This window comes from Mya arenaria, chromosome 4, assembly GCF_026914265.1.
Source record: "Mya arenaria isolate MELC-2E11 chromosome 4, ASM2691426v1".
Taxonomy (NCBI): Eukaryota; Metazoa; Mollusca; class Bivalvia; order Myida; family Myidae; genus Mya; species Mya arenaria.
Genome location: NC_069125.1, coordinates 55,330,528 through 55,343,909, shown reverse-complemented (window position 1 = coordinate 55,343,909; position 13,382 = coordinate 55,330,528). Strand labels below are relative to the sequence as shown.

At 39.3% G+C, this 13,382-nt stretch overlaps 1 protein-coding gene across 2 annotated transcripts; it reads left to right on the top strand.

The window, feature by feature from the left end:
- The first annotated feature begins 4,548 nt into the window (after positions 1 to 4,548).
- Positions 4,549 to 13,150, top strand: LOC128230274 (tetraspanin-7-like). 2 transcript variants are annotated; one of them, XM_052942401.1, is made up of 8 exons: positions 4,551 to 5,109; positions 6,570 to 6,782; positions 7,144 to 7,218; positions 10,804 to 10,902; positions 11,188 to 11,262; positions 11,605 to 11,733; positions 11,990 to 12,073; positions 12,326 to 13,150. In XM_052942401.1, exons 1-8 carry the CDS (start codon positions 5,044 to 5,046, stop codon positions 12,401 to 12,403), a joined length of 819 nt encoding a protein of 272 aa, XP_052798361.1. In that variant the 5' UTR covers positions 4,551 to 5,043; the 3' UTR covers positions 12,404 to 13,150. The 2 variants fall into 2 exon arrangements, with proteins under 2 accessions (XP_052798362.1, XP_052798361.1); XM_052942402.1 differs by lacking the exon at positions 11,188 to 11,262 and having other exon boundaries at positions 4,549 to 5,109.
- Positions 13,151 to 13,382: the final 232 nt, after the last annotated feature.

The window sequence follows — 13,382 nt, the reverse complement described above, 5'->3', positions numbered from 1 at the left end:
TGAAGCAAGGAACGTTTCTTTGAAGAGTGGCATGTTATCATTCTACCAAATACTAACTCTATATGATATACTATAATCTATTTTTCGTGACACGATGCTGAATGATTTTTTTCTTCAGTTTCCAAGAATCCGGTGGAGGAACATGATTTATGTAACATAGTAATGTCAGTAACATAGGTCTACGTCAAAACTAAACTGGGTTGGAATTTGTTCTCTAATGTCTATTTTGGGAACATCATGTGTTGTCACCAATATGAATGTTGAATGGCGTTTCTCAGTTGCTGCTTAGTGTCCCAGAATCCAATGCGAAAACAATTATAGCAAAAAAATAAGAAGAAGTTACACGAACGGCACGTAGTTAAACCTTTATTTAAATTATTGCTAGAATACTCTCCGTTCTCCGAAATCATGGCATTGACCAAATACGTATCGGAATGACTGCCTTGCAATTCATGTGTTGGCATCGTTTGATATCATATTTTCGGTGGTTTATCGTCAAAACAAAACAAAATATTTTAATAAATAAACGACTTACAGCCAGAAGTAAATGAAATAATTTTAAGCTAACTTGTATAGCTGTGCATTTGTAAATAATATTCGGTTAAAGCCTAGCACGGTTGTCGTTCGCCAAGTTCACATGTAGAACAGTCTTGAAAACTGGGTTAAATCTTCTGAGTATGCACCAGAACGCTTCTTCATCAATCATAGAACAAGATAAAAACTACATATTATTGTTTTCTCTTTTTCTTGAGCAGAAGCCGACCCAGCCAAGATCCCGTCAGTTTTGACACTCCTTGTTATTGTGTTGTACACTCACCTTATCCGTAGCAATGAAGTGTTTTAGATTCAATGGCTAAGTTTGAATGACTTGTTTGTTGTGTAATGTATAAATTATACATATATGAGCGATCACAATCAAATGACACAACTGATGTATTCTTCGTTTTATGTATGTGGTGGATCTGCTTCATATGCGATACTGAACGCCTTTTTATGGAGAGTCCCACAGTCACAAACTTTGATTTAGTTGATGCAAAACATGGAAGTGCTGTGGCAAACCATGGAAGCGCTGCAGCAAACAACTGAGTGCTACGGCATACCATGGAAGCACCGTTGCAAGCCGTGGAAGCGCTGTGACATACCATGGAAGCGCTGCGGCATACCAGGGAAGCATGCATTGGAAGCGCTGTGGCATACCATAGAAGCGCTGTGGCATGACGTGGAAGCGCTGTGGCATGCCATGGAAGCGCTGCGGCATACCAGGGAAGCATGCATTGGAAGCGCTGTGGCATACCATAGAAGCACTGTGGCATGCCATGGAAGCGCTGCGGCATACCAGGGAAGCATGCATTGGAAGCGCTGTGGCATACCATAGAAGCGCTGTGACATACCATGGAAGCGCTGTGGCATACCATAGAAGCACTGTGGCATGCCATGGAAGCGCTGCGGCATACCAGGAAAGTATGCATTGGAAGCGCTGTGGCATACCATAGAAGCACTGTGGCATGCCATGGAAGCGCTGCGGCATACCAGGGAAGCATGCATTGGAAGCGCTGTGGCATACCATAGAAGCGCTGTGACATGACGTGGAAGCGCTGTGGCATGCCATGGAAGCGCTGCGGCATACCAGGGAAGCATGCATTGGAAGCGCTGTGGCATACCATAGAAGCGCTGTGGCATGCCATGGAAGCGCTGCGGCATACCAGGGAAGCATGCTTTGGAAGCGCTGTGGCATACCATAGAAGCGCTGTGGCATGACGTGGAAGCGCTGTGGCATGCCATGGAAGCGCCGTGGCATGCCGTGATTGCGCTACGGCATTCCGTGAAAGCCCTGTGGCATACCATGGAAGCGTTGTGGCATGCCGTGAAAGTGTTGTGGCATGCCGTGATTGCGCTACGGCATTCCGTGAAAGCGCTACGGCATATCAAAGGAGCGCTGTTGCATGGCGCTGTAGCTTACCGTGGAAGCGCTGTGGCATACCATGGAAACGCTGTGGCATGCCATGAAATCGCTGTGGCATACCATGGAAGCCCTGTGGCATACCATGGAAACGCTGTGGCAAACCATGGAAGCGTTGTGGTATACCATGGAAGCGCTGTGGCATGCCATGAAACCGCTGTGGCATACCATGGAGACCCTGTGGCATACCATGGAAGTGCTATGACATACCAGGGATCGCTATGGCATACCGCGAAAGCGCTGTGTCATAAAATGTAAGCGCTGTGGCATACCATGGAAACCCTGTGGCATACCGTGGAAGCGCTGTGGCATGCCATGAAAGCGCTGTAGCATACCATGGCATGCCCTGCGGCACACCATGGAAGGCCTGAGGCGTATCTTGAAAGCGCTCCAAACCATGGATGTTGTTTTGCTACGCTAAAGTTTCTTTTCCCATGATAGAATCGTAATTTATGAAAGAGGAAAACAGATGCGGGCCACGACATTATAAATATATCATCATTGAGTGTAGCTTCTTTTAGACGGTGGCAGATAGTTTTCTACAATCAAACTATACCTAGAAACGAATGGGTAAAAACGTCTCTAAAACAAATGTTAGAATGCTAACCCATTTTTTCTAAACGTTAGGTTTGTAATTTTGATGTATGTCTTGGCACAAGATGTTCTTGACAATAAGCAATGTTTTGTCTAACAATGCTCAGTGTATGTTCAGTGAAGCAATAGTATGTAGAAGGCAACATGTACAGGGAATTTTCGTGTAACATATGGAAGTGGTTCAAGATCGCAGACAGGTACGTGATTGTGTCTGACAGTCGCGCCTGCCGCTCACGTAACACAAATTCCCATCATTCTGCGTTCGCCCGTCGATCCGGCATAAAACCGGGCATGCAACACAGAGACAACATTACATTTATCCCTTTTTATGCACGGGTATAATTGTTTTATGCAACATACAAGGTCACACATTCCATGTATCTGTCACATGATGACGAAAGTCTTGACGTATGAGGATTTATCTTTGTACTTATGGCGTTGTTTTTTACTTTCTCACTTAATAGGACGCAGATCATTATTTTTTTTTTCAATTCTTTTATCAATAATTATGTTTCCAATTCTGTTATGATACATGCTTGTCGTTACGTAGCCAACACGTTCACCTTTTTCAATGCGTTGGTCTTCCTCTAATCACGTTTCCATGAACTAATTGTGATTTGTTTATGTTGCTCATTGTTGCGGAAGAAACACTTATTTGTTATATAAGTAAACATAGCTGAGAAAACGTATGGTTTCTTTCCACGGGCAGGAACTGCCTAACAATGAATACCGGTAATATTCTGTTGTCGAATGAATCAGTACGGAATCACTGCCAATATATGGATTAACGAAATCCCCCCCCCCCCCCCCCCCCATACTCTCCACACAAATATCGTTGATATTGTGGTAGTCGTGAAACAACAGACAGCGAAATTTGATATATGTTTTGCATCCAAAACAGATCGTTTGCTAATCTGCTTTATCCCAAAGCCCTCTGACATATAAGAGAGCAATTGTTCGTTTCGGAATAAGATAGCAATTTATTACATGCCTTCCTGTGGTTTGTAGAGATTTATCAGTGAAAAAAAATATATTTCCCTATTTTTCACACGTGAACTACAACTATTGATGCTAACTCGCGAAATATCAAAACCTCCTGTTAACACTTTAAACCAAAATGATAAATAATTTCGCTTCAAAGGGAGGGGCGCAAGTTAAAACCTTACGCCCCTAAGTTACGCCCCCTCTTACATCATATCCTGGGTCCGCCCCTGGAAATATTGCGATCTTTCAGTGAAACAAACAATTATATTTCACAGCCAAGAGTGAACTTTTTTTTTTTGGTGCTCATGAGTTGAAAAAAGTATATTACACGCTTTCACTGTTTTTTACGCTAGTAAATGATATAATCAATTGGAAAATCGCGCCAATTGACGTCATACCGGCTATAACGACATTTATTTTTCATCCAACTACGTTTTTTTACTTTAAAACGGTGCCAACGGATTATCAGGATGTAATCGACTGTTGATTTTGTTAATAAACAAAAACACCGAAAACCATTAAATAAATCAGTGTTTTTGTTTATGTTGTTTTTGATGTGTGCATGTTTGCTTGTAAATAATGGGTGCTCATTTGATATGTTAGCCAACTCACTTAACGATCCATCTTATTAACGTCTAACCGCACTTTTCTTCCCGGATATATATTATTTTTTTAATCCTTAATGAAACTTTAGTGTGTAATACCATTGAGTGAATAAGGGTACCTCCTGGAAAGCATCTTAAGACTATTCTTGAATACTTAGACTGTGTTTTGCAGAGTCGCATATAAATTATATGCAACAGTCATCTTTTTGATGGTTATTATATGTTTCAATTGTTGCTGTTCTTTTTAATGACACATTTCTATTCGTTTTGGATGTATACAAATATGTTTAAAATCAATATTAACTTGAGTTTGAGTTGATATTTAATGTATTTTGTTATTACTTTAACGCACAATGGTACACTGCCGCACGCTACGCACCATTCCAGAACGAGCCAGCACGTGTTTTCCTTACCGCCAGTGTGGATTTAGATTACGTTTCTATCCAGGTGAGATGCACATTTTCCTCCCGTGCGGTGCTCGGGAAATTATCGGTTAGGGGGGAATCTTTGTTGTATTTATAGATGCTTTAAGTGAACAATTCATTTTCTTGTTGGATTAGCTAATTATCTTTTTCTACTGGGATTTATATTTAGCTTTAACATACATGTTTACTGTAAAATACTTTCACAAAAATAAAACGTTGTTGGACGGTACCCGTTCTTTGAAGTAAGCTTTGACCGTGTGGTATAATAATGAGGACATGTGCGCATAAATGGTCAAAATGTGAACACCAGTGAGTCTGTGTTGATTTTTAACTTTTCACTCGAAACTCGTTGGTGCTTAACACGTGGGCGGAGGATTGTCGAAGCAAAGGACAAACGGATTACAGTTAAGCAAATAAAAGGGCCAACGTCGGGTTCTGGTGCCAAGGGGTTCAGCCAACGTTGTCAAGGGTAACCATGGCGGAGGGAAAGCTTGCTTCATGTGCTCGATACCTTCTTATCATCCTTAATCTTATATTCTGGGTAGGTACACTCTTAGCCTTGTAGACCTGTGATAAACAAGTATAGCACATATTAATCATAATTTCATATTGTAATGAGTAATATTCATTCGCTGTATTTAAACATTTCGGAAATCATGAATCTGTTCGGACATGCTTATAGTAAGAGATGAACTACAAGTACTATAAGGGTGGAATGGTCAAATATTTGTTCTTGACTTTATCTACACCAGTTCCATCATTCAGTCATGTCCAATATGACCAAATTTCTGCTTTGATGGTCATTGCTACAAAATGGAAAATGAAACCACTCGGTAATGTAGTTGCGCAGTAAGTTATGACAATTTCCTGGTAGGAGATAAATTGAACTTCGACCATGGAATGTTCATAACTGTCGATACGAGTACACATTATTGCTCGCTCCTACATGTGGTATTGGTTACAGCCCAGTGGTTATTTTTGCCCTAATTATAACAATAGGGTAAATGTTTGTCATAATAACTAACTGAACAAAGCCTTCGATTGTAAAACAGCCTTGTGCGTGCTGTTGAGCGGAAATAAACATAATTCAAATAGACGGCCACCCATTCTTGTCTCATTTTGTTTCACGAAATTTGATTTGTTAGATAAGGCGCGTGTGTTGTGTCAATGAGGTGAACATTTTACCCAAGTTTCATGAAATAACTTTTGGGGTGTTGAACATTGAAACAACAAGAACTATATGAATCGAACCTTTAAATTGACATTGAGTTGTGACCTTGGCCTTGTCGTCGATCTTTGCACGTCATCTCTTTGGGTAAACATTTGAATGTCTTTTAATTTGTTTTATTTGGGTTGGAACAGCGGGCACCTCTGACCTTGAATTGTGACCTTGACCTTTAGATGACGCACCTGGAATGCTGTTTCTGCACATCGTTTCGAAGTGGTGAAGATTTGACCAGAGTTTCATGAACATCCTCCAAGTTGTTTTGGAGATACGGAGCGGACTCGAAAGTGTGCCCAACAGACGGACGGATGCTTAAAACAAAATCTCCCCCAACATAGCTATGGGAAGAAATACTGACAAGGCAGGACATGCTAGGGAGCCCGGATTTCTCTGTCTTTTTAAGACTAAAAATTCACATTTTCGGGAAATGATTAACACACGCTTATATTGCTTACGTTAAGCTACGCAAGTGCCAGTTAAACAAATTGATGCAAAACAAAGGAAATTATGAGGCACGAAATAGTATTTGGAAAACATGGACCAAATTAAAAGAGTATGTCCAGCTAAATATACACATACAGACATACATATATACATTCATACATGCTTCAAACAAGTTGTAATGAAGAGCACTATGCACAGACATTATATATTGCTTTTATTAACTTTGCGTTTATAACATTTTACTATATGCCAATGATTTTATCATTTTGGCAGCAATGTTTGGGTGCATGTAGTTTTATTTTTATTAATGTACTTAAAAATCGTGTTCACAGATCACGGGGATGCTGCTGTTGGGAGCAGGTATCTGGGTGGTGGCTAGCGACAACGTTGGAAAAACGGTCACCGAATGGCTTCGCATATCCATCCCCGCTGACACGCTCATGGCGGTCGGGTATGCCGTGGTCGGTGTCGGCGCCTTCATGTTCCTCATCGGCTTCTGTGGCTGCTGTGGCGCCATTCGGGAGAGCGCCATTATGCTCGGAGTGGTGAGTCCAGTCTATGCGAAGGGCTGAAATATATCTAAATTTTGTATGTGTGGTAACCTTTCGTTACATAAGTTTCTGTTGTATCAATGAGGATAACATTCTTGATGTATATTCTTGATGAATTTCTAAAAAAAGGTATTTCTGATAGCATAGGTCCAAGCACTTTACACGATAATTACATAAAGAGTATGATCAGCTGCGCGCAAATACTTTACATAATTAATTCACAACATGATTTGTTATTTTATTGCAACATATACAGCTTATTTTACATTTAACCAAATTCCTTCAAATGATTGATACATATAGCAATTAATACCTAGACTTTTAAAACAGTTGCAGGTATGTGTTTCTTTTACAGTATATGGTATTCATGGTGGTCTTGTTATGTGGAGAGCTTGCAGGTATTGTCTACGTCGCATTGGAAAAATCTTCAGTAAGTTTTACATGCAATTTCCAACAACTAACTTTCTTAATCACCGAGACTATGGTACTTGCAAGTATTATTGCAAGAACATGATAAACTCGCGATAAAACTATATTTTTGTACTGCAATAACGGGATATTTGTCTATTGACTACGCCCTTGCTACATCAAGAATTAGCTATTATAACGTCATATCGCCATATGGCTGATGAACCTTTGGCTGGCTGTTATTGCCAGCATTAGATAAGGATGATGCACGGCGTGTACTTAGACAGGTATTAATACATATTAATAATGTTATACCATTGTTAATAAACACAGATAAAAATATCTGGCACACGACCTTTGTTAATCATGCAAAACATCGCCAGCTTAGTCCAGATTGAGTGAATTCAGGTTTTCAAGATCTGTACCATGAAATTGGGACATTTACAAGTTTTGTACCCCACATGACATGGCGTATTAGGTGGTGTGTAATAAATGGTAGCTCGCCTAATATGCTCTCAAATAAAAAAATATGTTCCAAATGTACCATCGATTACCGTCAAATCGAGGCCTAAAACGAAAAGGGTTTAAGAGACACTAAGCAAAAGACAGAGTTTTGAATTCACCATTTTGTCAAGTGTTTCCCCAAATACCCACTTCAAATGTAATTTAGATTACACACTTCGCCCAATGTAATCCTAATTAGCTTTTTCCCAAAGATACACTTAATTACTTTATCAAATGAACTCTCGAATACTCACTTTAGCAAAGGTGCAATCAATTGTCCATCTACTAAATGGACTCTGAAATACTCACTGTCAAATAGACCCTCTAGTACTATTTTGCCAAATATACTCCCGAATACTCACTCCACCAAATATATCCTCTTTACTCCGTCGCCAAATATACATCGGAATACTCAATCCACCAAACATACCCGCCAGTACTCCGTCGCCAAATATACTCCGGAATACTCACTCAACCAAATATACCCTCTTTTACTCCTTCGCCTTATATACTCCGGAATACTCACTCAACCAAATATACCCTCATTTACTCATTCGCCAGATATACTCCGGACTACTCAATCCACCAAATATACCCTCCAGTTCTCCGTCGCCAAATATACTCCGGAATACTCACTCCATCAAATATACCCTCCAGTACTCCGTCGCAAAATATGCTCCGCAAAACTCACTCCACCAAATATCCCCTCCAGTACTCCTTCGCCAAAAAATACTCCGGAACACTCACTCCACCAAATATACCCTCATTTACTCCTTCGCCAAATATACTCCGGAATACTCACTCCACCAAATATACCCTCATTTACTCTTTCGCAAAATAAACTCCGGAATACTCATTTTGCAAAATATACCCCCAATTGCCCACTCTTCTAAATGTATCATAGTTTTCATTGATCAATGTACCCGTCAATTTAAAGTACACTGCCAAATGTACCCTGTCATTCGGTTTCTCATTTCGGCACATGCACTCTCAAATAATCACTTTGCCAAATGTACCACGAATACGCTTTTTGCTGAACGTACTCTTGATTACCAACTTGACAAATTGTACACGAAATTATCCACTCTTGGGAATTTAACTTCAACGCCTTTTAGGTAATGGGTGACAGTATTAGTCGGTCCACTCTTGGGAATTTAACTTCAATGCCTTTTAGGTCATGGGTGACAGTATCAGTCGGTCCACTCTTGGGAATTTAACTTCAATGCCTTTTAGGTCATGGGTGACAGTATCAGTCGGTCCACTCTTGGGAATTTAACTTCAATGCCTTTTAGGTAATGGGTGACAGTATCAGTCGGTCCACTCTTGGGAATTTAACTTCAATGCCTTTTAGGTAATGGGTGACAGTATCAGTCGGTCCACTCTTGGGAATTTAACTTCAATGCCTTTTAGGTAATGGGTGACAGTATCAGTCGGTCCACTCTTGGGAATTTAACTTCAATGCCTTTTAGGTCATGGGTGACAGTATCAGTCGGTCCACTCTTGGGAATTTAACTTCAATGCCTTTTAGGTCATGGGTGACAGTATCAGTCGGTCCACTCTTGGGAATTTAACTTCAATGCCTTTTAGGTCATGGGTGACAGTATCAGTCGGAGATGGTGAAAAAGGATATAATTGTATGTAATACTATAAAAAGGTTTCGAAGACGAACGGGCGTCAGCCTTGCCGAGTACACCTAAACTGTTCAAGTAATAAACAAAGATGTGAAGCATTTACGTGCTTAGGTGCACAAACAATTTTTCTAAAAATGTTAATTGTTGTAGGGGTTTTAATCATTTTTATCAAATGACTATGATAAGTCAAAATAAATGCCAAAACATTATCGTTGTTTAAATACATTCTGAACAGTCAACTACAAAGTATTCTTCGTTAACCAAGTATCACGAACTTATGATTTTTTAGAGATGTAAAATGTCTGTAAAATTTCCTAACTAAATCGTTAAATAAACAGGACCAAATTGCACCTGAAATGCATCTTTAACGCAATGTACAAAATGTTTCAATATTTATCTGCAACACAAATATCATCCCTATAGTTGGATTACATACTGGATGCTCCTCGTAGTCTGTATATTATATTTTTAGTATACCATATCACCAGTTTTACATGGATGCCTTAGTTCTCAAGCTTTAAAGACCCCCTCTAGTGATCAAGATGTCTGGGGAATGAACCTGCTGCAAATCGAACTTTTTTATAATACCCCCGACAAACGAAGGGGGATATGTTAGAGTCACCCTGTGGTCGGATTGTCGGTCGGTCGACCGGTCAGTTGGTCGTTTTTTTTTGCAATTTCCCTTTGTGCGGGACATAAAATTCAAAATTACTGCATGTAATTTAAATAAACTTTATACAATAGTATAAGTGTAGTGTACAGGAACCATAACTCTATTTCAGCTATTGCTAATGCCCTTTGTTACTTTTATTGTCCGGAGCATAACTTGAAAATGTAGTTACGTCACATTGTCGACAGAGCTTAGGCCCTCGTGGGCCTCTTGTTTTACGGAATTAATACCCCCTTTTAACTTTAAAGTTGTCAAAAACTTGGAAGTTTATGGAAGGGTCCTCATTACAGGCGCAATGGCTTAAAAATGATTTGTGCACTTGTTTAACACTATTAAAGTAATAAAAGTACTCATTTCAAAGAAATACTATGCCATTCCGGTGACATCATTGGCTCTTCGTCACTCCTATGACAGCTCTAGTCATGTATTCTATTTTTCATTTCTTTTATATTCTTATGTGTTTTGTATACATAAGCTTATGGGCCAAATGTATCCTGTCACTCAATCATTCACTTGTCAATTGAACCCACTTTGCTAAATGAAATGTCGATTACCCTCATCGTTTTCAAATGTTACCTTGACTAATTGCACGCACACATACTATACTATCGGTCTCCCACATCGACCTCTGCACCTCAATGTCAAACTTCAACTTGCTTACCAACAGCTCGATCTTTAAGCATATGGAACACTGAGGCTTATAAGCCCCCTTGAAAAAAGGAATGAAAGAGTCTCAGATATGTCCTATGTATTCTGCAGAATCAATTCTATAGTACCAAATATGTTTCTGTACCTTTTCCAGATTGAGACCAATCTCAGGGACAAACTGTTGTCAGACATGCTCAACTCCACTGTTGTCCACAAGAAAAATGCCACTGCATTGGATATACTTCAGTCAAAGGCGAGTATACTTCGGTTTGCTCTTTCTTTAAGTAAGTTTTTTGCAAGGTACCCTAAGCTGAGAACAGTTTTATGCGAAAAAAACCCGCTCAAAAGGCTTCTTACAAAAGTTTGTTTTTCTTGTAAGTTCATGTCATCTGCTAAATTAACCAAATGCGATCCTTTGCTCTAACGGTCAGCTTTGTCTGTAACTTCAAAATTGGCCAGGAATGCTAGGTATGCAAATGGATGAAGTATATATGCATGTTTCATGAATTGCTTTAAGCACTTTGTCTTGTATTTGTAGGGTAAATGCTGCGGCGCAGATAATTTCACTAACTATAAAGAGAATTACTACTTCAAACACGATCCAAAGTTTGAGGTATGTATAGTTTACATGTGTATATGCAATTTAAATTTTGCTTGCATTACTGTATGTATATATTCCATGTATGTCTGACACAGCCTGAATAACAAAACAAAACTGAAATGATTGATATCCACACAACGCAGTAAACCGAGGAGATTGACAACACAAACTGCAACAAACAGACATACATGTATGTTATTGTTTTATCACGTTGCACATTTAATAGCCAGTGCAAAAACTCGAAATACCATTTTCTGCGTCGAAAACATGCAGATTTGGCTAAATGTATATTTATAATAGAATAAACATGCTTTATTATGTGTGCCCGTTTTATCAAAACGTCTTTGTTTTCAGGACTACTCTGTGCCAGATAGTTGTTGCCTTACGTACAGCATAAGTCAGGACCCCGAGCCGGCCGCACTGAACCGCTGTCAGATGGAGGCCCGTCTAGGGCTCGTCAATGGTACACAACTCTTCACCAAGGTATGTACTAATGACGGTGTTTCTATAGTTCTTTTAAATGTTATTATTCTAGTTCATGTCCCATTGGGTATAGAGATCGTTGCCTTTACATGTTATTTGAAGGTCCGCCCGGGTGCCAAATTCAATACGCATCTTAGATTGATCTTATTATAAGGAGCAAAATCTGAGTGTTCTCATTGGCCAAATAATCTTATAATCCAATCAAAACAGCCAGATGACTGAAGCTTGTAGAATGTACTTTCGTTGTCATTTTCAGGGTTGCCTTAACATTATTCGAGACCTGATAGAAGACAACAGTGCCATTCTCATAGGTGTCTCTTCTGGTATTCTTGTACTAGAGGTATGCATGTCTTGTTGATTTTCATTCTTTTAAAACCTAAGTAACAACGTTTAATTACATTCATGGAATATCTTAAACTTAAGAAAAAACCTTTGCTTTGAGTAAAATGAGTGGTACAGTATATGCATGGCGTCTAAATGCCAGGAAAATACGGGCATTGGCATTGAAAGAAGCTCTAGATTTTTATTTAGTCTGAAAGAGAAAACAAACTGGTTTAGAGTCCAAAATTCACCGTTGTCCTTTTTATTTCAGCTAATCGGGGTGGCCCTTGCGATATACCTGTGCCGAAATCGATCAGATTTGTATGATGATGACTACTACGACGATTAAAGCAAAGAAGCCAGCCACCTGAACTTTCACGTTTCTAAATTCTACTCATTAATTTATGTTTTGATAGTCGTCTCAAATTCTACATAACATTTATTTAGACACACGCCTCCAGCAGAACAGGTGCAGCGGTGAAACGGATGTGTATGTCTTGCGGTTGCCATCGGAACACCTCGGCCATTTTCCATCGAAAACGCTACAAGTGAATCGCGTGGTTATTTCAGTATAGCAGTTAAACCTAAGGACTTTACTCTTAGGAATCTTAATCATTGATGCAATAATACACTTCACTTGGAATCAATTTGAACTTACTAATACAAATCATTACAATAAATAAATAGTAATAATATCAATTTTACGAACTACTTCCACTAATGCACCGTGGCAAATGACCGATGATTGCGGTTTTCCAAGACGACACAGGAAACCCCGATGCAGGCTCTTTTGTTCACTTGTATAAAGAGACATCGTCGGTTTATTTACAAACTATGGTTGCAACGATGATATGAAGATAGCCTGTGTTTGATTCCTGTATTTTATATCAAGAAATAAATAGCATTGATGTAATGTGTGACAAAATGCAAATGGTGTGTCGTATCGTCAGTCGCGACTTTTCTCGAGAAGGACACGAAGAAAAATGTGACTTAGAAGTGTCTGCTTGTGTGTGATTATTTCGAATAAGTGAACAATATATTTTTGATGTTCTCGTATGCTGTACAGATGTGGGGGGTTTTAATTAAAAAGAGAAAACTAGAATGATGGAGTTGCTTCATAATTAATGGTACATAGTCTTCAGTTCATTTTTTTTTTTAAAGTTACGATTTAATCGATCTGAAGTTGTCGATAACTCGGCTATAACATGCCTCCACAAGGTAGCTATTGTAACGAGGTAGGGGTTACTTTGACGTTCTTGTCCTTCCATATAAAGATTTATAATTTTGTGACACGAACTACTTTCAGTTTTTCATGGAATGACTTTATG

Bases quoted from the DNA above. Each gene is read 5' to 3' on its own strand.
- LOC128230274 (XM_052942401.1), top strand. From the start codon at position 5,044: ATGGCGGAGGGAAAGCTTGCTTCATGTGCTCGATACCTTCTTATCATC. The intron at 7,219-10,803 runs GTAAGTTTTACA...TACCTTTTCCAG, and splicing joins TCGCATTGGAAAAATCTTCA to ATTGAGACCAATCTCAGGGA. The intron at 12,074-12,325 runs GTATGCATGTCT...TTTTTATTTCAG, and splicing joins CTGGTATTCTTGTACTAGAG to CTAATCGGGGTGGCCCTTGC.